Raw genomic sequence first — 25,537 nt, 5'->3', positions numbered from 1 at the left:
AACACAGTCATACTAACAAAAAAAAATGTCCACCCTTGGCCGGCACCCCACCCTCTGTAGCCGGTTCCTGGACTTCCTGGCTCGCAGACTGGAATGGTAACAGGACCTCAGTGAGCATCATCATGAACACGGGACTCCTCAGGATGTGTCCACAGCCCCATCCTCTACACCCTGTTCACCCATGACTGTGTCACCTCCCATGAGGACAACATTGTCCTGACGACACCACAGTGATAGGACGCATCACCGGCGGACACAGAACGGTTTACAGGATGGAGGTGGCCAGTCTGTAGTGGTGTGAGGACAACAACCTCACCGTCAACACGGACAAGACCAAGGAGATGGTAGTGGACATGAGGAAGGAGAGGAGACCTCACCAGCCACTGTTCCTCCAAGATCTTGAGGTTGAGAGGGTGAGCAGCTTCAAACACCTGGGTGTCCACATAAGTGAGGACCTCAACTGGTCCCTCAACACCACGCAGAAGGTCATGAGGGCTCAACAGCGTCTGTACTTCCTGAGGAGGCGGAAGAGGTTCGGCATGTCACCTAAGATCCTCAGCAACTTCTACAGCTGCATTGTTGAGAGCATCCTGACCAGCTGCATCACTGTGTGGTACGGCAGCACCACTGCTCTGGACCGCAGTGAGTGGTAAAAGCTGCAGAGAGGCTCACCAGAACCCCACTGCCTTCTCTGCAGAGCATCTATCACCGCAGAGTCCACAGGAGAGCTGACTCCATCGCCAAGGACCACGCCCACCCTCAACATGGACTGTTCACACTCCTACCCTCTGAACGGAGGTACAGGAGCGTGAAATGTAGAATGACACGATTAAAGAAGTCATTCCACACGACTACCATCAGAATAAACAGCTGACGCTCATTCTTCTTGCACATGCAAAGTCTACTGCCCACTTAAATAGCACTCACCCTTGCACTTCCACTTTGTGAGCTGCACATCAAGCTGTACTCAAATGTCTTATTACACTGCCACTGTTCTATTGCACTGTTCATATTCATATTTATAATCATGTTTACACTCTTCCCATCAGCGCATGTCCAGATGCACTGCGGACAGCAAAGTAGGAATTTCTCTGTACAGGGAAACACGTTTCTGCACTGTACATGTGACAATAAACACTTTGAATCTTGAATACTGTATTGGTAGAAGGATGCTGGTAGAAGGAGGCCTAGAGGAAGACCAAAGAGGAGATTAACTGAAGAAAGGATGGGGTAGGGTAAGGTGGAGGCAGCTCACCTGCTGGGATGACCCCTGAAGGGACCAGTTGGAAGGATTAGAAGAAGAGCGCAGTTTCTAACCAGCCAGAGGAGAACTTCTAATTTCTGGTAATTTAATAAATTGCAGTCCAATCTTTTAAGGAAAATCTACATAATTCCAGACGTTGGCAGAAAGGTTACATTTTTATTAAAATGCCCTATAGCACTTTTCGTTTTCACCGTTGGATTATTCTGGTCTACTGCTCTGTGACTGCAGACTTGAGGACCCGTCCGAAGAGGCAGTTGTGGCTTCAGTTTCCTGCCTACTGAACACCAAAAATGTGTCTGGATTTGCATTTGCTGCGGACATAATGGCTACTCACACCGCAGTTATGGCCATCAAGCGCATAGCGAATAAATACGCTTCTTCAAAGTGTTTGGTATCTGAGATTTAAATTATGCTGTCTTTAAAATGGTACATGAAACTAGAAGCCCTTGAATGACAAACTGTATTACAACCCACAGCAAAGCACGCAGGTTGGGGGGTTTCGTGCTTGGCTGGAGTATTTGCTTTGCTAATGAAAACCACATTGGCTGGATAGCTTGTCATTCATTCATCTTTGGCAGATGAGCTAGGAGACTCTTGAGGGTGGTTGCTGGCTTGTAGACAAGAAGGGGCTAATAATAGACAAGCTCAGGGTCCAATCTCCATCTAATGTCTCATCTAGGCTGTGTAAGTAGGTGCACTACAGTGGTCATCGGACTGTGACAAGTCTGACATTTTTAGAAAGCTTTTTATACATTTTCTTTTCCATCCAAGAACCATTGTTCCCATTATATGTCACTCTGATTTCACTAATTAATTCCTTGAATCAAATCAGCTAAATGTGGCTCATTTAATTTTTAATGTGCACAAAAGTGTTCTCACCTTACACCATGCTACAGCGGAGTTGTTAATGAATATCACTTACCAGTGAACTATTCCATTTACTGCAAAGCTTCTTGGCAAAATAACAGAACTCTTTCAAATTGTTCTTGACCCATGCTATAACATTAGAACTCAGAACTTCAATGTGTAATATCTGGCAGCAAATATGAAAATAAACACCTCTCATGATTTTCCACTCAGGCTGTGCTGTATGAATGGGGTTGCATAATTCAAGCCTCAAACAATAATCAGGGTGCCAAAATTTTGCAAGCTGTTTGTTATTTTATTTAAAATGTATCCTGGGCAATGGCCCAGAAATCCTATGTGTATTGTTGGGGTGTTCTTATTTATCTTCAGGAGGTGAAATTTATACTGTAAATGTACCTGGTAATATTTTACTCGAACAGATGTAAAATTCAAGGCAATTTACAATGGAAAATCACAGTGCACAGATGCAAATTGTTACAATATGTGAAAATGCAGCTCTATAACCCTGCATATTTTTTATTCAAAATTATTGACTTTTTGATTCCTTTTGTATCCCTTTTTAAACTATTTAAACTTTTCAATCAGTCATATACTGCAACGCAATTCAGACTGGTGTTCAATTTAAGTTCAAGCTACGTCAACTTATGCTGTTAAGTCAGAGGTTTCGCCACACAGCATTTGCTTTAAACAGGACTAAAGTTCTCACAATGTTCAGGAACTTTATATGTACTACTACTCTACTACTGTTTCCAGAGCATGGCTACTTTAATGCTCTCTTCTTTGCTCTTGCTGTAGTTACATGAGTCAGTTTCTCAATGTCAGAATCAGAACAAGCGGGCAGTGTTATGCATCACTGCAGTCTAGACATTATTCAGTCATATTACTTATTGGCTGAACTGCCCGCGGCATTAATATTGGGGAGAAGTCCAAAAAAGACAGTTAAACCAAAATGCAAGCACTTTTAGCTGTCTTTAACACTTAAGCATAGAAGTCCAAAGAGGTGAGAATGAAAGGCTCTGACTATAGCATTTTAAGATGCTGACGATACATATTATTGATTGATTATTTATTATTACAATTTGCAGACTATTTTTAGAGAGCATCACACAGCTGAGATGCAGATTCCTTGCTAAACCACTGTTTAAAGTGCAGCGTGTAGGAAAAACAGTCTAAAAAAAGAATAGACTGTAGTCTACCATTAGGAAACAAAAGCATGCTTTGAATGTGATAATTAAATTAAAAAAAACCCGCCATTACCAGGTATTTGGGAACAATCCAGCACCGTCTTTATTAAAGTGTGTTCTGTAAACCTAATGGACCACCGAGAAAGCAGTGTTGTTTGAATGGAGTGAGAGTCACAGACGGACTGGACTCAAAGGAAGGTTCTGTCTGAGTCCAGTAATGAAATATTTGTGGTTAATAGCTGCAGCAGCCCCTCTTCAGGATTCCACAAAGGTCGTGAAAGCTTGCTTTGGACACCAACAATAGACATTTAGAGTTGTTTCCAAACTTCTAATTCAGGTCCAAAGGTAATGACACTATGTATTCTGGTGTAGTATACAGACAACAGCTGACAAACATTACATGGTGTGATGGTTTTAATCATCAGCTGTTGCTCCAACAGATCACCGTGTTTGCATCCGCACCACGTGACAATCTACGTTGATCCCAATGCTTTTGTTTTGACTTCGGTATTATTTTCCGTTCATCCCCCCCCACTCCCTTTTTTTTTAAAGCTCGAATTAGAGGACAGCCATACTCGGTCTTTCTATCCGTGACAGACCCCCATCGGAGGCGAGCAGCAGCGTCGCTCCGCGTTGCCCGGGTGAGGCGCTTCTGCGCGCCGGGATGGAGACGGACGCTTCCGCGCGCTCGACGGTTGCGCCGATCGGCCGAAGTCACGTCGGATGTTTGCATCCCGGCGACGCGCTCCCGTAGAACATCGACATCGGACGCAAGTTAAAATTCCCCCCGATCTTTCATGGCTTCTAGTTCCGGATGTGAGAATGTGGGCGCGGGAGGGGCTTGCTGGAGACTGATAGGCCCGGCCTCGGAGCTCTCCACAAAGCGATGCTGTCTGATGTACTCCCCTCTCGGCTACGATTCAGACGTCTGCCTCTTCTATGTGAAGGGGGAGTTTTTTGCCATGGATGCCCGGTGTTCGCACTCCGGTACTGCTCCATTTCACCAACGCATGCAATGTTGCAGAATTCTGCTCCCCCCCCTCCAATAGAACTATCAGCCTTTAACTGGCCTGGCGATCGTTCTTTGTTATCACCAAGCCTACCCGGGTTATTGTGTGTGTTTGCAAATCTTGATCTGTGTGTTTGTTTGCATGCTGCCTCTCAGGGGGTCCGCTGTGTGAGGGTGACATTGAGGAGGCAGACGGGGTCCTGCAGGTATTCTGTCCCTGGCACGACTACGATTTTGACCTCAGAACAGGGATGTCAGGGACATCATTAAAGGTCAGCCATGCCTCTCTGTCCTTTGTGCCTATTGTTTACATATAGCTGCACTTCCTTTTATGGAAATAACTGGAATGTCATCATATGCATGAGCGCTATCTATGCAGAGCTCATGCTCTGAATATATATATATATACATATTGTGCAGAATAATAATCATAACACCTACATTTTACGTAGTTTAGGCTTGAGCTTCACAACTAGATTCGTATAGAGTAAGGCTTCTGCTAAATCCTTCAGCAATAATACCGAATGCCTGGGAGGCTGGAACTCTAGTCAAGGTCTGCACCCAGGGGTGGACTCTTAAAATGATACAAAGTAACCATTTCAAGATCTTTGACCGACACACTCGATCATTTTGTCTATCAATCACTATATTCTCCGTTTTTATGCCATTTAAAAGCACAAGATGATGAACAAATCAAACTGATTTCAAAAAGCTTCTAAGAATACTTTAAACAAAATCACCTATTTATTTCCTCACTCTTGTGGCATTTGTTGCCATCCATTAAAGCAACTTTTTATTCCGTGCAGGTTCATTGCCGAAGGGTTCTCTGTGGGTTCTTTCTTTACAGCAGCTCATCACGTTTTTGTTTTCTTGTTTCAGCAACAAGTATATGAAGTCAAGCTTGAGGATGGTAACGTGTATGTGAAGCACACTAGTCATCTCTCCTTACAACCTTTTCCTGTGAATCAGAAGACTTGAACAACCCTTATCGCTTCGTCCCTCAACCTTTTGAAAAGTTGCCAGCCTTCCTGTAGCATGGCTGCTCCTCTCAGGCTGTTTATGAGACTTTTTTTCCACAAATCCAAGCCATGTGAAACATTCCAAAGACTTATCTGTCGGTTTCACAGACCTTTTACACTTTGATTGCTGTGAATTTAGAGCCCTATCAGACGGTCTGAGGAGGACATTACATTAGCAGAATGACTCAGTCATCACGGATGCTGTGACTGGAATGCTGAAGCGTATCTGCGGACTGTGATAACACGCCAGACAGATGCAATGGTTTGAAACCAGTGCAAGTTAAGCACAAGATGTTATGCTTCTGTCAGCAACAAACAGCACAATTGATCAATAGCGGTTCCAACATATGGCATAAAGTTGTTTTTCATATTCATGAATATGTTTTTACTTCAATTGAAGCCTTGACTGTTTGTCTAGTTTCACAAGATTACATCACAAGCCAGAATTTATTTACATATTGTCAGTTATTTTGTTTATTGAAACCCCCTATTTACACACATAACATTTGTCCACCAAATCCTTCCTACTGTGTGAAAACTCACAAAATTTTACCGAATACCGGGATCGTGATCATAATTATGTGTTACTAAATGTTTTAAATAATAACATTGACATTAAATGTTATTGATATACAGCATAAATTGCAAGAAAGGACAGCCGATACATTTAGATCAGATCGGCTCAGAAATTAATGAGCTTTGATTTTCTTTTTAATATATATTTTTTACAGTTTTCACATGATTTGTCAATCTGGATCCGTTTATAAGAAATGAGAACAAACTGACAAGCCTCATCTTGGTCTCTTGACAAGACAGACAGATGGTGTTTTTCACTTGTGATGTCTTCCTTATATCTTCAAAGTGTCTTCAAAGTGACCGCATTTGTATTGGAACAAACAAGTAACCTTTATATGTCTAATGATTCCACCATTTATGTCATTAAAAAATGTAAAAAATGTATTCCCTACATAAATCTGCTTTACATCATCTATACTCTTTCTCTGTCTTGACTAAGTATTACACAGGCTGTCAAAGGCAGTATTGCCCAGGCACTGTTTATACCAGTGATGTAAAGTAAAGACACCTTAAGATTCGTGTTGCATGACTGTTACCTAAGCCACATTGAGGTCCAGCATGTAGAACCCATATGAAGGGTAGTGCAATTATGTTTGGAGACAATTTTACACTCTCGCCAGCAACATTTCTTTCCTTTCCTGGCATGTGCACAGACAGGTTTAGTCTGTTTGTGACGTAATGGGACTTAAAAGACCGGTAATAGAGGCGACAGAGGTAGGTTCACAACCTGAAATGCCCCATTGACTCAAGAAAATGTGTTTTTTGAGCTTTGTACGTGCGCAATGATGCAAGTATGTTTTCGTTTTTCCTCAGCGGTGAGAGCAGTAACTCGCTTTATTTTCTGTCAGCTCCATTTTCTGGCAACACCTAGTCACGGAGGTGTTAGGGACAGTGTGGCTCAATATTCCCAGGTTCCCTCCCTTCTGAGCTCCCTGTCGTGAAATTTTATTAGTATAGTAATTCTAATTGTTTAAATGCCTGTTGGCAAGCGTGTACTTCATCATTTTTTATAATTTCACTCCACCTGAGTGATGGACTCATGTATATGTCATTTCTCACTTCGCAACCCGTTTACATATTGAATGAATAGTTTTCCAGACTAGACACTGAATGTTTAATTTCACCTGTACCCTATCGAAATTCTACAAAACCAGACAAATTGTTTGGTGAAGTTATTTTTATCATTGGCTATTACAAACCAAGTACAGGAACATTGAGAAGGTTTCAACAGAAACGTTTATTTACAGTTTCATGATCATACAATTATGGTGGTTTTATACAGTACGCAATTTACACATGTCAAATGAGTACTGACATTAGCAAAGAAATTTGCATCACCATGCATTTAATGTAATTACAGCATATCTAGAGAACCTTCAGGTGTACTTTTTACAAGTCGATGTGACCTCCGTCAGCACATGGGAGTATAAACCCCTGTGCTTGCACTTGACACTTTAGTAAGACGTGAATAGGTTCAAAGATGACCTCCTGAATAAATTATGATTTCCCAGAGACCATTTGGTCTATGCAGAACAGCAAAGTGATACATCCTTCCATGTAAAAGTAAAAATATTGTTTCTTGGACCGAGACTCTTGTGTTGTTAATGTATGTAAAAGCAATTAGCAGTATATGCGCAACACTCAAAAAAAAATTCTAAAACAGAATGTATATTCAAGACAACTTTCTTATCAGAAAAAGGACCCAAAATGAATGAATCCATTAAAACTGAGGAAACTATCAATATAAAATATGAAGCACAGACTTAGTTACAATGCAAAAAAAGATATGTTAACAAGTCACAAACTCTCCCTAAATCTGCCATTACTTTGATTTTGCAATTAGTTGTTTAAGCTGTCGAAATATTACCACTAAAAACTGACATGAGATTATATCAGTAAATGCTGGTCCAAAATAACCTTGAAATTTTTGCTCAGCTGTTTTCCTCAAAAGTATCTGAGTCATGGTACAATAATTACCCAGTAGCTGTTACTCCGTATCTAGGCAAAAAAGGACCTTAAATAACTCTCCCACAATTCCTGAATTTAAAAATGATAATATTATTCCTGTGGACACACTGAAACAAATCTTACCAATAATCCCATTCACTGTAAAATTGAGTAATGCAAACATTTTTTCTCCATAAAATAAAGAGAGACAGAAATTCTCCATGTTGGGCTTAAATGTACTGACTTAAATTAGTAATGCAAATACAAATACTTTGTCATGTTTTGTTTCATAATTCCCGTTGAGGTTTCCCAGAAGATAAAGTTAGTGTTTTAGGAGCCCAGTTATTTCCCATTTACTGTCTCACACAAAGGTTTACTCATGCTGCTATTGTTACCTCGTCCTTCAAATTCCCCTGATAACTTCTCCACATGAAAAAGCCAGTTCTGCTGTGAAAGCCCTCTCCTCCAAATCCTTCCTTTTACCATGTGCAACCACTTTTGAAGCCTGAGAATCTATTCTAAGTGATGGACTGGGAGGCCAAAGACCACAAATATTTTCCCTTTACTTTTTACCAAACAGTGATTAAATCCATCACTAGGTAATCGAGCTGCTCTTTCTCGAGATGTCTTCAGTCTAACATTTCCTACAGTTGCTCTACAGATGTTGGGCCTCCTCAGCTGACCTCACGGACCACTGCTTTTTTATACAACTTATCTCTTCCTGCACCTGGATCCAATCATCATCTGCCTTGCAGGTTGGATACAACATCTGCTGCAAGCAGAAGTTTGTTTTTATCTTCAAGCTTGGTCAGTTCACCAGCCTGTCATTACATAGGTCAGAAATAATGGCAAAGGAACCATCAGGTGTCACTCGTCACTGCGCTGAATTTATCTCTGAAATGTGCAGCACACAATAGATGATGCTTGAACATTCTTCATGGTTGAGATGACTAATGGACGTTTTTCTTGAGCACGTCTCACATACTGAGTAATGGAAATCGACTTTACGAATTCAAAATTCTGAAATGCTATTACTTATAGGATCTGAACTTCTTTTTGGTGTTGAAAATATGATGCTTGTAGGCCTCTTTAGCCCTTTATAATTTAATTTTCTTTGTATCCTTGAAATTTGCTTGATTTGATGTTTGTGAATCCCAACTTAATTATTTTCTTTACCTAACAGAGCTTGCTTTTTAGCTTCTCCTAATTTTTCATTGGAACACAAACACCTTCATTTTGTTTTGGATTAGTTCAACTTGAAGAGACTCACCCTTAGGTTTGCAAAAGCCTATTTATAAAAAAAAAAAAAAAAAAAAGAAAAACTGTTTGGAACTTTAATCAGAAAGTTTTTTTTTTTATATTGCTTCAATTAAAATAACCAAATTATAATCCACATGTTTTCTATTGACTTACATTTATAGATTTAAAACAGTTAATACTTTAAATTGCCTTGTTTAAATTGCAAACATTTTTGTATATTTATGAAGACAATGCTTCACTGTGATTTTGTGCTCTCCAAAACAAGGAAGTGCTCTGAGGTGGAAAAAAAATAGCAGAATAAGATAACACTGCGGCTGCAAAATAGCAAACTGTTAATACATTCTAGACTGTACGAAGCCTTAAAAAGTTATAAGGTAGTTACATTATTGCCTGAAAATGATTTTCAATATGTGAGCAAGATACTAATATTAAAAAAGCATGCCACGTTTACGTAAGGACTTATTCATCAGCAACAATTTTACAAGTATGTACCATGATATTTAAAAATGTTGATTTTACAGGATGATCAAGTGATATCAGATTGTATACATATTGCACTTTAAAGACAAATGTATTTCACACACCATCATGGTCAGCAATGACAAAGTACAGTCAAATGCAAAATAGCCCTTGTAATCATTTTTGAGAATCTTACACGGTCAAACTACAGTAAGACTTTGATGCGAAACTGCCATTTTGGAATGTGTTGAGACCAAAAGGACATTATGTCTATGACATTATAGTTATCTCTTTAGGATGTCTGCATTTAGTGATATCCCTGTTTGTTTTTGGTGTGAGAGGATATGTGGTTAAATCATGACATTGTGGCTTGTTAATGGAAAACGACCAGAACACTGTCTGACAACATCTTCTGTTCCCAAGATGACCTGTCTGAAAGGATTGACTCCATCCAATATGTATTTTTAGAGTGTGTCTTGGAGAAGAAACTCCCTCAGTTTATAGGAAAACGTTTGCCAGTTTTTCCTGAAGTGAGGTTCAGTGGAAATTGATAGCCTGTTAAGAAGTGTTTGGGGTCTGGCATAGAAACCATAGTTTAAAAAGTGTTTTTTTGAACTATGGCACTTTGGAATATCTGCTAAAAAACACTGCAGATGCAAAAACTTAGATATATGTTGTATTCTCAAATATCAGTTTTAGTAATAATACCAAATTTTACTTATTAATGTTGAAAAAAGGCCAATTAAATTCATGATAGTCATTGCATTTCATAAAAGTATCAATCATCAGAGGAACAGACATAAATGATTATAACAAACATTTCATGTATGCATAACATCAGTTAATATCTTAAGTCATCACCACAAACAGTTTTGTGATTTCCATCATCAAGTGGAAGTTCATATGTATCAACAGACAGGCCATTTGTATTTCTTCACAATGATGCCATCAAATCAGTCTTCACTGAAGATGTAGAAATGAAAAGATTTTGTTAATGATACTAATATGGATGAACGTGCATTGTACAGTCAATGCATACCTTTTGGTGTATTTACTGGCGGCTCTGTGAGCTCACTCTCCTTCTGGATGAAAAGCTGGCTCTGCGTCCCTGGGTCCTGCCCCGCTGCTCTGAGGGATACGCCACCATCCGGGTGGATGATCTCTGCACCTGCATCCCCTCTATCTCCCTCATGTCCCTTGCCATCTGTGAAAGCGTCTGACCCGGGTTGGTTTGCAGACGTTGGAAGAGACTTTCTCTGTTAATTTTCCTCACGGGACAGTTGAAGGTCAATGCAACTCCAGAATCTGACTTCATCTCTCTGGAGAAACCATCAGAGGTACCATCAAAGCAGCGCCCAATAGCGATCTCCTTAGCAACCCTGGGATTCTGATCTGTGACTGTATAAATTCCATAGTTGTGTCCCAAAGGATCCACCGGGGCTAACATGGTGAAGGCATGTGAATCATTGTTTTGAGCAGTTGGAGGATGTTTGATGAGATATTCTTGAAGGAGGCCGTTGGTGTTTATCCTCCGACAATTCCCCTGCGGAATGATTGATATGAGGGATCTGTCAACCTCGGCTTGATCAAACAACATACCGCTGCATTTGAATTCTACACAGGCTGCTGAAGTGTTTGCCTCTCGCATGTCCCGTGTGCTACGTATATCTCTGATGCCATAAAGTTTGTTTTTGGTCTGATGGTGAGTTCCCCCTAGATTTTTTGACCTGACCATCACTTCCTTCTCTCCGTGGATCTTTACCTTGATGTAGCATGCCCTAAACTCTTGGGGATTTGGCCACCAAGAGAGGTAGTCCCCTGTCCATGTTGTCAAATCGTTCTCTTCAAAGGGTACAACATTGAATTCATATTTGTCCTTTTCCACCCTGAAAAACCTGAAATGATTGGCATCAACTGGGGCATTCTCACAAGCTATTAAATTCTGATAAGGGTATATTGGCCCATTTGTCTCATCAAAATTATTGGGGTTAGGCTTTGCCAAATTAATTTTGAAGGCTGTTTTCTTGAGAGCTGGATCTTCGTGGTCAGAGCGCTGGTAGTCTATTTTGTCCAAATATGGCTGGGACACACCAATGATGTTTGGATTCATCTTTGGTGCAGAAGGAGCTGCCTCTAGCTCTTCCCCACTCATCATAGCTGTGACATAAGCGGTGTATGCATCAGGCCTCAGTGAGTCACAGAAAGCTGGTAAACAAGCCCCATTAGGGCCAGTTATCACACTGTCAAAGCGACCCCATGCCCTGGGATTTGAGGAAAACCCAGGTTTAGGTTCTAGGTTTATCAGGCTAATTACAACCCCCTCGAGCTGTTCAGAAGGAAGGAACTTGTCACTCATGTAGGCCCGGACCTTAACATAGCAGCGTCTGTTTTCAGGCACATCTAAATTGAAGAGCCTACGTTCTCTTATCTCCATGTTACCTATGAGGAATGTGCGCTCCTCTCGTTTGCTTCGTCCATGACCTCCGGTAGTTCTGGTCTGGGATAACATACTTTCTTCCTCCCAGACTCCTGTGTCAGGATTCAAAGACCATAACTTCATTTTGGGAATGTGCTCCTGCATTTTCACATGCTGCGTGTCAAGAAGGACCTGAACTGCTCCTGCTCCAAGTACCTCCTTGTTGGTCTCATCTCTGAAGTCAACAGAGAACATTCCATAAGTTCTCAAAGGAAGCATATCACCTTCATCGTCCACAAAGTTGAGGTCACCTGGGGCTGCAGCAGCTGTGGTTATGTTTCTTGGGTCAATGAAAGTGACACTGGCTTTCACAGTTCCCTCATAGATAGCTCCATCTTCTCTGTGAAAGGAATTTGGAGGAATAACTAGCTGCCCTATTGGGTCTTCCCCTTCGATTTCCCCCAGGTTAATAGAATTGGTCTCTCCGGCATTGATATTAATTGGCGTCTGCTTTCTCATTACCTTCACATCATGGTAAATTGATCCACCCTTCTTGTCAAAGATAAACACCTTTGGAGTATCAATAAACTTTTCAGTGGGGTCAACAAAATTTACCACTAATCTTTGTGTGTCTGGAGTTATTTGTAAAGTAAAACCACCTTGATATCCAGTGGTGCCTACCCTTTCTTTTCCAATGTAGATGTGCCCAAAACGCAAAGGCTCATTATTGTCAGCGGCAACTACTCTGCCACGGACCAGAACCGTTGGCTGCACACACTTCTGACAGCTACACTGTGACACAGCTCGGATTGGGAGGTTGTAACTCCCACATCTGATAGTTTGACTCTCCATTTTTTCCACGCCACAGCAGAACCCAGCTCCATCTCTACAGCGCAAATCATAGTCAAGAGGTCCCGCACAACTGTTGTGAGGACAGCGACCAGCATTGAAGAACTTGGAGTCTGTCCCGGGCTGAACGCAGTCCATTGGCAGCCTGATGAGATGCGTCTCAGGAGTGGAATTACATGCTGGTGCTCCTTTTGCTGTAAATTTAGAATAAAGTGAAGTAAGCTTTTGTTGATATGGCACATATAAAGGAGACATTATGCACTTGATAAAAATAAAAAAGTGAGATGTTGTTTTTTCTAACACAAAATAATCCTGCAGATGCACAAATTCTTGCAAATCTGACAACATTTTGCTACATCGCAATATAAAATCATACTGTGTAATTACTTCTGAACTCACATGCCTCAAAGCACATAGTGTACAAATTGTCTCTTCTTATGCATAGGTATAAAATAACAATGTTTTCATGGACTTAAAATTAATGAAGTTGGAAGTTGGTAACATGTGCATGAATGGATTAGACACAGGCTGATGAGAAAATTCATTAACCCGCCATCTAGATAGAACCTAGAGAGCCTTCTTGTTCAGCCAGATAATGGTGGAATAATATGGTGCATAATATCATGGTCAACCATCTCCCAAGTATTCAGATAACTGCTGACACATGCAGCGGTATAATTCATGAGATACACAGTACTTGTACTGCTAGCAGTTTTATTGTTAATATTCTTTGATGATAAACTGTGTAAGTTTAAGTTAAAGAAGAATAACCTGAGCCCCAGTATGGGATATAATATTTAAATTCTGCTTGAGTAAAGTTGGAACAGTGACAGTCTCCAGTCTTCAGTCTCCAGTCGTAATGACTTTTACAGTGCGTGGAGACGTCTATGGACTGGTACTATATATACTGACTGAGCACTCTCCCATGAAAACTCAGTTTATCAATTTATGTCTGAGCTAACAAGCAGCTGCATGGTTTAAGTAATGTGTAGCTCCACCATGCTAATGCATACTTGTCGATCTCTGGGAAATTTGTATTTCAGCACATCATATTTCTTTGGAAAAGCTGAGTTTTTGGTTTTTCTGCCTCATGAAAAATCACCAGTTTAAAATAGTTTTAACTGATATAAACTTAATGAAGAAAAAGTAAGACTGCTTTCATCAAAACTAGAATGTGATCCCTTTTCTCCCACATGCAGAGACATAGTTTTGTCCGGATACTTTTAATGTGTCGACTTGTCTCGCCAATGACTAAGCTGGACCCCAGCTGGACATTCCATTGAACCATATATTTAGTTCCTGCTCTTAATAGTGATGAAGTTGTTTGTTTCTTGTGGTTTTACTTGAACCTGTAGATAATTTTGAAAAAATACACCATTGACAAAGGCCCTGGGATAAAAGCCTCAGCTATAAACCCTGTTTGTTGTCATCTCAGAAAATTGCTTTCTCTTGTACCTGCTGCTAATGAGCATACCATTAACAGAAGTTCTGATTTTTTATTTTGTCATTCTGGGTATTGCTAAGTGAATTGTTATACGCAGTTTTCTATTAACCTACTGCAATACAAAGGACTGGTGTGCTGTGAAAGCAAACAAATGTAGAGCAGAAAATAGTTTATGCATACACTATAAATCAGTTATGACAGTTAACCAACAAAAGTGGCAAGAAATTGCAAAAGTGCCACTATGGAAATGCTTTGTAGCCTGGATAATGCACCAGGTATCTTGGACAAACAGCTTGTCGCTCTTCTGGCCATAGAAGGACATGGTTGATTTCCTTGTCTCTATATCATTTTCAGATTGTGAAATCTAACAGGAGAAATGTTGATATAAACACTTGGCACTACCCTTATTAGATGTATAGAAAAGTTTAACATATTTATCTTTGCGTATTTTTAATTTCTAACCATCCATGTGGGCTCATGTGACATCAGGGAACAAAAAGGTGCTTCATGATTTTTCAGCTAAGCAAACCTACATACCAATCACAGTGAGAGAGGCTTGAGTGGATTTAATGCTGCCAGCAGGGCTGCTGGTTTTGCAATAATAATGTCCTGACTGCTCCAGCTTCAGGTTCCGTAATATAAGGTCCTCTTCGTACTTGTACACTTTCCTGTCCAGCAGAGTGCCATTGTGGTACCTGCAAGGCAGCAAATAATCAACAGAGATATCAGATGTTTGTTGAAATAAGGAACGTAGTGATGAAAAATGAATCTAATAAATGAAGGAAAATCCAGGGAAAATGTGAATGCTTTATTAAAACCCACTTTATCTGAAAAGGTCTACACTAGCTTAAGATTTTTGATTTTTCAGAATCCCTTTTGATATGTATTGTGATAGAGATACGATTAATCTAAAGATTTCAAGTTATGTGTTCATCTTACCAATGGTATTTATCTGGTTTGGGGGATCCTGTTGCTCTGCAGCACAACAACACCCGTCCTCCTTCATAACGCACTTTGTCCTCTGGGTGCTTTATAATGTAAGGTTTTTCTGTGGAAAGCAAAAAGGAGCAAACTCTCTAAAAATGTTTGAGTCAGAGTGCTGTGAGTGACCGCAGAGCTCTGAGACCTCATAAAATGTAGTCATGCATCAAACTTTATTCTTACCTTGCTTTCTTTGCTTTTAAAGTAATTATTGTTCAGGGAATTAGGCACTGAAAAGCAGCACGGTCCTACTTTTATTTGGTTTCCATGCAACAAAGAAAGTGCTCCAAAATATAGGAAGTCTTAAAAAACACAAGAATATTTATGTTGTAGTTTTGGGAATATCCTTTTGGATCTCTACAATGTATAACCAGGATTGGACAAACTTATGGGCCTATAGAGATAAAAATGATAATAAAAATGCGAATAAGAACTGATGACCATTTAAGGATCTTGAGAATCATCAGTTACCGGTAGCTGATCTTAAAACAAATGGTGAATTTAATCGGTCTAATTCAGTCTGAAATTTGATTTGAAAATGAGACACACCTGACCTTGACTTAACTACGCTTTGAGGTTTTTTTCAAATTTTGGGATTTGATTTGCTTATATTTAAGTTATTTTGATTTTCTTCACATATTTTTTTCTGGAGTATTGTACTGAACTATGTATATAAAGCTGTGCTACATAATAAAAACCCACCAGCTGACTTGAGGATGGCCTGCACCCATAGTATCCCTGTGGTGTTACTGGAGGGGGTGACAGTTATGGGAGCGAACTTCTCCTTCCTGATAGTGACCAAATTCGAGTCAGAAGAGCAGACGCCCACGACTCTGAATTGGCCTTTGGTATTCGTGCGAGCACGGATAACTTTGGGCTGACTCGCCAGCAATATCCAGGCTCCCTCAACAGGGACACCAGTCACACTGAGGACTTGGCCTTGGAGCACATTTCCATCACACACACAGTGGTTACAGTCCTCACTTGCCCGACCCTCTGTGCACACACGTTCGCATTTTCCTGTTGGAAAAACAAAGGGATATGTTAGTATTATTACAACACTTTTAATTAAATTGTTATTGTCATACCTGGGCACGAATTCTTTGTACACTTCTGTATTTCCATAGGTCGCCCAATGCACTCCACAGTCACTGAGGTTCCCACACAGGTCCTCTTTCTAATCCTGCGACCTACACCACAGGTTACTGAACAGGAACCCCATTGACCCCACTGACTCCACTTGGCTAATGAAAAAGAGAAGGAAGGAATATTGTGAGTAATGCAATTTATTTACTTGATGAGTCTTCATCCAATAATCCACCTTTACAGAGTAGTCCTATGGGATAAAGTGCACTATGCTTAAACAGGCCCTAAATGGCTATATAAATTCACAAACAATTCTATTACACCTACATTAAGAGAAAAGTACCTGAGTGAGTCAAGACTATGAAATATTGAGAATATTTTTTAACCGCTCATCAATCTATGATACTTATACTGCAGTATGCACACTCACATTCAGAGCAACAGGCAATCCAATTATTTTTTACAGTAAATCAGATTGGAGTACTTAATTGTAAATGCACTGTACGTCTCATCTATCCTTGCATCGAGCAACATTATGCTGTTGATAAAAAGCTTTCACGAAAATGTTCAGATGCTGGGGCCAAATGTAGAGCAATGACTGTCAAGGATTCAGTTTAGAATCAGTTGTCTAACTTGTGCAACCTCATCATGTATTCCATCAAAGCATTCATCGTCCACAAGGTGTCAACCCAATCATTTGATGATCCCAATGGCAGGCATAAATTTTTCATGGTATGTTAAGATCGCACTAAAAATGTTAAAGCTACTGATAAATAGCAGGATGGTCACCTGCACACGGAGGGGTGGAACATTCCCTCCTCTCTGAGTGGTGTCCCGGACATGCCGGCACCAGCAGCAGAGGCATTGGTTGAGTGCTCAGGCATTTCCTCTTGCGGACCTGGACGCCAACATCATTGCAAAGTGTAGTTGAACAAGGACCCCACTCACTCCAATCGGTCCAGTAACTCTGCACTAGACACATTGAAGAGGGAATTGTGATTGTTAAAGTTGAGTTCTTAATCTACATACAAGCATTTAAAATGTCCATTTATGCATGAAAGCATAGCTGCCGTCGGCTGGTCTACCTGGAGGACACTGAAAGCGAACGTGGTAGTTGGAGCAGACACGGCCCTGTGGTTGTTCCCTGTTGACGCACCAGAAGCCCTTCTCCAAACTAGAGTGGATGACTTCTCCGGTGTCTGAGGCCGCCACCCAGTCCGTGGTTCGAGCTTCCATGGCTGTGGGCCTTGCACAAACCCTCTCCCTGTAGTAGAATCGGATTGCCTCCAGACGCTCATAGTCTCCGTTGCCCCCGGGATGGTCAATATTAAACCAAGATGTCCACTCTGTCAAACCTGTGAGGCACAAGGAGGGGGTACATGAATGGAAATCAGAAAAATGGAGAGTTTGAAGAATGATGTAGAAACAAAACTTCAAAAAAAAATGCTATTTGCTGAGAAGGCCGGGGAAGAGGAGCGGAGTAAAGAAACTGAATCGGAGTTAAAGTAAATCAAGAGGAAAAACAGCAGGAATGGGTTAGAAACTTAGAGAGGAAGCCTGCTCTTGCCATTTGAAGGTGATGTCATGCACCCCAGGGAGTTTTGCAGTATCTGAACACCCCCCCCCCCCCCCCCCCGACAGATGAGAAATATTGTCATTTGGTTGTTGCCACATGTTCTGAAACATGAGCATTTTCTCCTGTGAAATTTTAGGAACCAGAACCAAATGTGTTTTCAAAACCATACATACACTGAATGTCACATTTTTTATTTGTCCGAAAAAGGAAGGTCCATGGGTAACATGTGCTCCAATTAACAGAAGGGTTTCTTTTTTTGATCATACGCTTGTAATCAAAACCTCGAGCATTTAACCCCAAGGTGACATGGCACTTAATTCTAATTTCCTTTTCCCGTGGCTGTTGAGGAACAGCACGTGTAACTTTATCACTTCTATTTGACCATGAAATAATCACTATCAGCCTTGTGTACCATGTACATGAAAACATAAGGTTTGAAGTGTTTTTGGTATGTTTGGTAAAGGTGGACTACTGTGTAAACCGCAATCCAAGTTCAGCTTTGAATTTCATCCTCTGTATAATCAGTACCTGTTGTTTGTGTGTCTGAGAACGTAGCATGGGTCGTTCTTCTGCGCCTGTCTGCTAATGTCCGGCTGATTGATCCTGCACAAACAAGGAAAAGAATATTTCAAAACAGAAAGCATACATGTATACTGAATATTCAGTGGAGAATTTTAGTGTGGTTCATGTATTTTCCTCATATATTCTTTGCTCTCAGAGTGAAACTCTGAGAAACCTACAGGGTATTTGTAACGGGCACATTAGGAATGTAATAGGATTGTAATAATCAGATGTTCTAAATTCAATTTGTTCTGCCTTTTAAGGCATTGTTAATACATCAGTTAACAATTGAAAACAAATATGCACTGGAGTTGTAGCCATTGCGCCATGTAGTACCCAAGGACAGACTGGGGGGTTCAGCGTATTCTCAATTTAGCCCTATTGACCCACAAACGGAGCTTATGCTTCTAACCCAATAAATGTGATAGATAGATAGATAGATAGATAGATAGATAGATAGATAGATAGATAGATAGATAGATAGATAGATAGATAGATAGATAGATAGATAGATAGATAGATAGATAGATAGATAGATAGATAGATAGATAGATAGATAGATAGCATTCTATGTGATCTCACTTATCCATACGTATACCATATTCACAGATATGGACTGAGTATATGTGGGCCACAAATGACACAGACACACACACACACACACACACACACACACACACACACACACACACACGATCCATCAGCCTGGTTAAACATTAGCCTCCAATGTGTTGTTGGTGTTTGAACACAAAAAACTTATAAAGGGTAAAAGCAAATGTTCCCTCATTTATCAAAATAAGATAGTCAGAAATTAATTGAAAATGTTGCTAGTTGATTTATTCTGAATTAATTCTTCATTTGTGCTTTGAAGAGCAATGATTAATTTCTCCAGTACTCTTTTTCTTTGAAAATGTCAGTTTGCTTGACATTTCATCCTGGTGTTTTACTTGGGCTGGGCAGAAAAATTAAATGTCACAGTTAGTGGCAGGAACAAAAAGTAGCTTATGCACCCCGCCTGTGTAAAATGTGCTCAGCACTTTGTTCAAAACACCAGTGAGCTTATGAGCAGAGACTCCCCTCTCGGGGCCAGTACTGATCCCAAGTCATGCTTGTTTTCTTCAAGTCATGTCAAGCCTTTCTTGATATGCCAGCAAAGCATTTACTTGCAAATCAAACCTTTTTTTTTTGATAGATTCAGCCTAATGAAGTGGCAGCTAAACTGAACAAAGACAGACTGTTCAAAGATGAATTACATAATGTAACAGCTGGTTCAAAGTTTGCTTGGTCAATTATGCAAACTTGGGACTAAAATTAAGCTTGATAGAAGAAATATGTTGTCTATAGTCACTGGTTAGAAAGCACAGGCATAAATGGCATGCTAAGTCAGATCTGTGAATTCATAATTTAATACTTACATAGAACAGTGATTTCGCTATACCTGCCAACTAGATTTGAATTTGTGTGCTGGTTCGGAAGACTCGTTCGGAAGATTAGCACAAAAGCCACTGAAAAGCTAAGGAGGGGGCTTGATGTGTTTTACATGGGAGGGGGGTAAGTAATGGAAGCCCAAAATTGAACCGTTTGAACAGAAATATCCAAAAGTATGAGCAGCAAAGAATTTCTCTTTTACTTAGTGACCTTGATGAGTCAGTGGTATAATTTTCTTTCTTCATTGAAATGTGTTGTTCATATATTTGTTCATACAACTATTAAAATTATTTATTTGTTTTTCAGTAGGGAATCACTCATTTGAGTCTGGTGACAATAAGTTCACAAACTGTCTTGAAGGCTGATGTTTTCTGTAGCTCAATCGAGAAGATGCGTTTTGTCCAAAGTTTTTTACATTAAATTGCAGCATTCTGTAAAAAAAATGAATATTCATGTTCTGCCGTAATTAGTGAAAATGCAAATATCAAGACTGTATTGTTGTAAAAAGACTAAACACAATCAGGAGCTAGAAACAGGAAGTGGTCCTGTCAGACCTTTGTCTTTGGAGCAACAGTGGCAGAACTAAGGGAGAATTTCAGAGGTACGGAAAATACTGGATCAACTAAAATTGTTTAGATGACCAAAGGCTCAGAGGTAAAGTAGGAATTGGTGATGTATTACATGAAAATTTGAAAATGAGTCTCAAGATGAACAGGTTCAATAACAAGATGGCATTGCCAACTTTCTCATTGTCCTTTTAATGCACTTGGCCTCAAAAAGTTGTTTCCATTAAAATATACTCCGCTGGGATGGCTGAATAACCCGAAGCCAATATTTCACATTATCCAACCAGACAGATGTGCTGTGCACAGCTTTTCAAATATGTATTTTCATTTTGCTTCTCGTTTTGTCTCTGCTAATTTAAAAGACAAATGGAATGAATATACATGTTTTTTCTCCCAATGTTCAACACTGTTTTTTTCCAGTCTCTCCTTTCCATAGTCTTCCATATCTGACGTGAAATTGAAAACATGAATTATCTTGAGGAGGTTTTACATGTTTTTCAGAAAAGGTTATTGCATAACAGACATTTTGAAATTTCACTCGAGACAAATATAATTAGTAATAGAAACCTTATTCCAATGAACAGACAGGCCCTGGCGTACTGTACATACTGATCAATGTAATAGATCATATAAAGAAAATCATAATAATGTTTTATACATGTATAAAGAGAAAACTATAAAGAGACCGTTGATGTTAGTGTATTTACCCTGCTAATATAAAGTTTGCTATGAAAAGGGACAGTAAACATAACACCAAAACAAATGTAATTCACAGACGTGATATTGAGCTGATTATTATCATCTCAAGATGTTGGACAATGAAAAGCAAATACTAAGTGATAGTTAGACTTTTATGAGGTGAGTAATGGTTTTTAGAGAGTTAAAAGAGGAAGTACAGATTAGCTACAGCAAAGGGCCTCAGCTGTGTGAACTGGTCTGAGTCCTGCAGCTGGCACTCTGCACTTTTTGTGCTTTTGAAGTGTCATTTTAACACTTAATGAATTGTGAAAGCTGGGAAATTTTTATTAGCACCTACTGGCTGGTGGTCGGTGTGTAAGGAACATTTGCCTCATGAAGAAACAAACTGTAAAAAAGGCATGCAAGGATATCATGGATAGAAGTTATTTCCTCTCTCAGTCCAGTATGTCTTGTTTGTCCTTGGAAGTATTCATTGTTTCTATTTCTGTACTTGGTTCTATGGTCCGAGCAGACAAGATATATTATTGAGGTTTAGCCATTGCCATCAGTCTTTCCACATAGCTAGTCTCTGGCTCGGGTTATCATAAACCCTTGCCAGATTCACTGTGACCCCCATAAACAATGGACAAAATAGCAAAATATTTTATTTTTGCAACAGACTGGCATGCATCTAAGTTATTTTCTATTTTTGTTCCACTTATGGCCTCATCGTAATCACCTGAATACCCGGCTATGTGTGAAACATAACTCCTGTGTTACTCTTCACCCCAAACTGGCATCTTTCCACATCATGAAGCTGCAGTGACAACTGCAACTCCTATTTTAGCGGCAAAGCATTACTTTATAAGACAGTTGACAGCCTCCACGTAGCCTTGCTATACAAAGGTGAGCCTGTAATAAACACCAGCATCTTTCTTTGCATCACTTTTTGGAGGGACTTGACTCAATCTGACACAGTATAACAGAGAAAAAAGCTGCAAAAATGAGGGAAGGAAAAATGCATGACCATATGAAGTTGCACCCAAAACTGTTTCAGTCAGATTAGAGGAGAATGATTTTGCCAGATTTTTGTTGGCATTGAAACCATTATGAAGTTTGAAAAAGAGGGCCTGGATCGCTGTTGGAATATTACAGAAACTTTTTAAGAGGGAGAAATTGTGAAAACATCAGCGCTCTCCCCATGTTTTGAGTAGCTGGAAAAAGTTGAACTCACTAACAACAACATTGTACGGTATTTGTCGATACAGCTCCCTTACAGCATGTGTACTGGAGCGTTAATCTATCTATCTATCTATCTATCTATCTATCTATCTATCTATCTATCTATCTATCTATCTATCTATCTATCTATCTATCTATCTATCTATCTATCTATCTATCTATCTATCTCTATCTATCTATCTATCTATCTATCTATCTATCTATCTATGTGTGTGTTTGTGTTTTGTGTGTCTGCGTCTGTGTGTGTTTTTGTGTGTGTGCATACGCCATTGTGTGTGTGTGTCTGTATGTCTGTGTGTGTGTGTGCACGCCATTGTGTGTGTGTGTGTGTGTGTGTGGCCTGTGTATGTGGTGATCTCTTTGCCATGTCATATGGAAGCTGTTTATGTGTTTGGCCAGCTCCTTAGTTGAGGTGAGTGAGGCTTCAGGGGAATCTGCTCTTTCTCTCTGAGTCTATCTGTCTCCTTCCCCCGACTTTCTTTACTCTCAAATATCCAAGTCTGATTCCTAAAACATCTGCATCTTGTTAACATAAGCTATTTTGTCCCTGACATTAACTAATGATGCAAATCAACCACAGGATTTTAGGATTTGTTAAAGTTTAACAAAGGCTTTGTGTTCTTTTAAGAAGCATTTGAGGCATGGCGCATTTATCCCTGGTACTATATAATCATAATAGAGCAACAGTTAATTTATGTATGAAAATATGCTGAAGTCCTTGTTTGAACTTCTGCACCTGTGCATCAGACAGAGCAAGGTACTGGAAATGGCTCAAATGAAACCACCTAATAAATCCACAAAAATCATTGGTGCGTCCATGTCTGCAAGGACATTTCTTTGATCCCTGTCTCATTCATTATAGTCAGCTGGCCAGACAGCTCTAGGTTTGGAGACAATGAGGGACAGCATCTGGTCATCCAGGGAAATCACCTTCATCCTCCAGCTGCTCAAACACACTATCATCAGTTGCTTGGCCAAAAAGATGAGAAGACAGAAGAAGAGTAACCCTGACACCAACTGAGCAGTCATTTGAAAAAAAAAAAAAAAAAAAGATTAAAAGGCGTGATGCCACACCATTCCTGTCTGAGCCACAACTGTCATCCAGCATCAGCTTCCAACTCCAAAACAGGAAAATAGCTCATATATCTAGAGATGCATGGAGAAAGCGAAGCAAGGTTTGATGGACAGCGGGAGAGAAAAATTGGTGGAGAAAGGAAAAGTAGGGTTAACCAGAAGGGAGAAAGATGGGTAAGTCTTTGTAAGGAATATGAAAACAAGTTTGTGATGATCACCGCTTGTTTCCAAGGTGACTGGATTAATGCCTTTGGTACTTCTGGTACTCAATTTGACAGTAAAATGAGGAGTAACAGGACTGACCTGTTTATTTGCTGGATATGTTTGGGCGACTAAGGGCCCAAAGTGTTTAATGTAATCAACTATTTTAAGGTTTGCATCCACTCATAGGTGGAACACAGTCTTCAGTTTCTGGAAAGTCAGTCTGAGTCCCCACTTACTGACCACTCAATCAAACCAACCCTCACCTTTTGCTAATGTTTGATGCAACCAATTACTTCATAACATTGAGCCTTTGCAAGACATTTATGATCCAGGCCCTCAAGTCCAACAAGATATGAGGACTATTGAGGTATGGCTGCTATTAAACTTAGCTTTTTATGAACTGCCAGCTCTCATATATTTCCAAATAAATCAACTTAATAGAGAGCAGCTGTAAAGCACACAATGACAAGTGTTGGAAAAAAGTGCTGCTACTGTCAGAAAGAAGGCTCGATTTCTAAATGATGATAAGATTGAAACCAGTCCAGCACCTCTTAAGATCGTCATCACCTCACCAAAGCAGAGGTGACTTCACAAAATACCAGTGCATAATCCTAATCCCCCTGTCACTGGCAGCAATGAATTGACTCCTACCGTTAATCAAGATAAAGAGGAGGAACCCCCGATTTCAGTTCTAAATGACCCCTCTCCATTTTCACATGTTGTCAATTACACTGACAGTGAAATGGGCTGTTGACGTAATGTTAGGGACTAAGAACTGCTCAGGTGCTCAGTGAAATAGCAAACACACAAGCAGCCCTTATGAGATACCCTTATCCAATGAGCTCACTTCTAGACAATTAGAGTCCACCACCATTGTTGCTTTTACATCTTCAGGGAAATGCTATCAGAGTCCTGTGAGCCAAGCAGTCAAACACTGCTCTGCCATGAATTTAGACATAATGTTGCACATTCATTTTAAGTAAGAATACAATTTGCCATGTGAAATGCTGTGGCGTAGATGTCTGATATTTGATAAAAATAAATAATATAAATATGATATGATAAATAATATGATATGATAAATGATATTAAGGTAAATTAAAAAAAAAAATGTTTACCTTAATATTACAGCTGCAGGTGTCACTTACCTTGGCAAAGAGACACTAGGGCCAGGAGAGACAGCAGGAGTGATACCTTATTTAATCCTGACATGGTGTCACACATTGATCCGCTGATTTTCTTTGTTTATCTGTGCTCCTATAGAGCATTGGAATAAAAATACACACACATAGATAGTTGAATCTACAGCTTGCAGATAAAGATGATTTAGTCAGGTGTGTGAGATACTGCTTGGTGAGCGGAGTCTCCTCGTTGCTCAAGTTGCTGGGATTGAGACAGGAGCTGAGTCGTTTTAAATAAAGGGGCATCATGAGTACAAGCCAATCCAGCCCCTCTCTGCACGCCATTGGCCAGTTCAATGCAACATCTGTGTCCCCGGTATCCTCTTCCAAAAAAAAAAGGTAAGGGTAAGGTGGGAGTGGACAAAGAGAGACAGTTACAGAGAGAAAATGTGTAGGTGTGTTTCCTTGTTTCAGCCTACTGTGTTGTTGTTTTGCTTTGTCTGCAGCTCTTGGAGTCTCTTTATTCCAAGTAAGGGTGTGCAGGCATGTGTTTGGGTCACTGGGCCAATTTCTGGACTTTTCTTACAGTATTTCTTTTGGTGATGCTTTGGTGAGTTTTTCCCTCCCATCTTTATTTTTCTAAACTTCTCTTTGTGTTTCTCCAGGACACTCACAGGAACGGGTTGAAATGAAGTTCTGGTTTGACTTCTGGTTCAGTTTTTTAAT

General features: G+C 40.0%; 2 protein-coding genes across 2 annotated transcripts; one reads left to right on the top strand and one right to left on the bottom strand.

Moving 5' to 3' along the window:
* The first annotated feature begins 3,873 nt into the window (after positions 1–3,873).
* LOC147225751 (Rieske domain-containing protein) lies at positions 3,874–6,330 on the top strand. Its single transcript, XM_086162082.1, has 3 exons — positions 3,874–4,302; positions 4,481–4,596; positions 5,204–6,330. Exons 1-3 carry the CDS (start codon positions 4,113–4,115, stop codon positions 5,300–5,302), a joined length of 405 nt encoding a protein of 134 aa, XP_086018208.1. The 5' UTR covers positions 3,874–4,112; the 3' UTR covers positions 5,303–6,330.
* An 807-nt stretch (positions 6,331–7,137) lies between these two features.
* cilp2 (cartilage intermediate layer protein 2) lies at positions 7,138–25,051 on the bottom strand. The gene is made up of 10 exons (XM_086162081.1): positions 24,839–25,051; positions 18,466–18,540; positions 17,447–17,716; positions 17,151–17,333; positions 16,364–16,519; positions 15,978–16,295; positions 15,234–15,342; positions 14,832–14,989; positions 10,625–13,044; positions 7,138–10,548 (listed from the first exon to the last, which is right to left on the bottom strand). The coding sequence occupies exons 1-9, from the start codon at positions 24,912–24,914 to the stop codon at positions 10,637–10,639; spliced, it is 3,753 nt and encodes a 1,250-aa protein (XP_086018207.1). The 5' UTR covers positions 24,915–25,051; the 3' UTR covers positions 7,138–10,548; positions 10,625–10,636.
* Between the last annotated feature and the right edge of the window lie 486 nt (positions 25,052–25,537).

This window comes from Fistularia commersonii, chromosome 16 (genome assembly GCF_037954325.1).
Source record: "Fistularia commersonii isolate RoL2024-O1a breed Wild chromosome 16, RoL_Fcom_v1.0, whole genome shotgun sequence".
Classification (NCBI taxonomy): domain Eukaryota; kingdom Metazoa; phylum Chordata; class Actinopteri; order Syngnathiformes; family Fistulariidae; genus Fistularia; species Fistularia commersonii.
This window is presented reverse-complemented; position numbering and strand designations above follow the sequence as displayed.

Bases quoted from the DNA above. Each gene is read 5' to 3' on its own strand.
- LOC147225751 (XM_086162082.1), top strand. From the start codon at position 4,113: ATGGCTTCTAGTTCCGGATGTGAGAATGTGGGCGCGGGAGGGGCTTGC. The intron at 4,303-4,480 runs GTACTGCTCCAT...GCTGCCTCTCAG, and splicing joins TGCCCGGTGTTCGCACTCCG to GGGGTCCGCTGTGTGAGGGT. The intron at 4,597-5,203 runs GTCAGCCATGCC...TTCTTGTTTCAG, and splicing joins TGTCAGGGACATCATTAAAG to CAACAAGTATATGAAGTCAA.
- cilp2 (XM_086162081.1), bottom strand. From the start codon at position 24,914: ATGTGTGACACCATGTCAGGATTAAATAAGGTATCACTCCTGCTGTCT. The intron at 17,334-17,446 runs GTAGACCAGCCG...CAATGTGTCTAG, and splicing joins TCGCTTTCAGTGTCCTCCAG to TGCAGAGTTACTGGACCGAT. The intron at 16,296-16,363 runs GTATGACAATAA...TTTTTCCAACAG, and splicing joins TACAAAGAATTCGTGCCCAG to GAAAATGCGAACGTGTGTGC.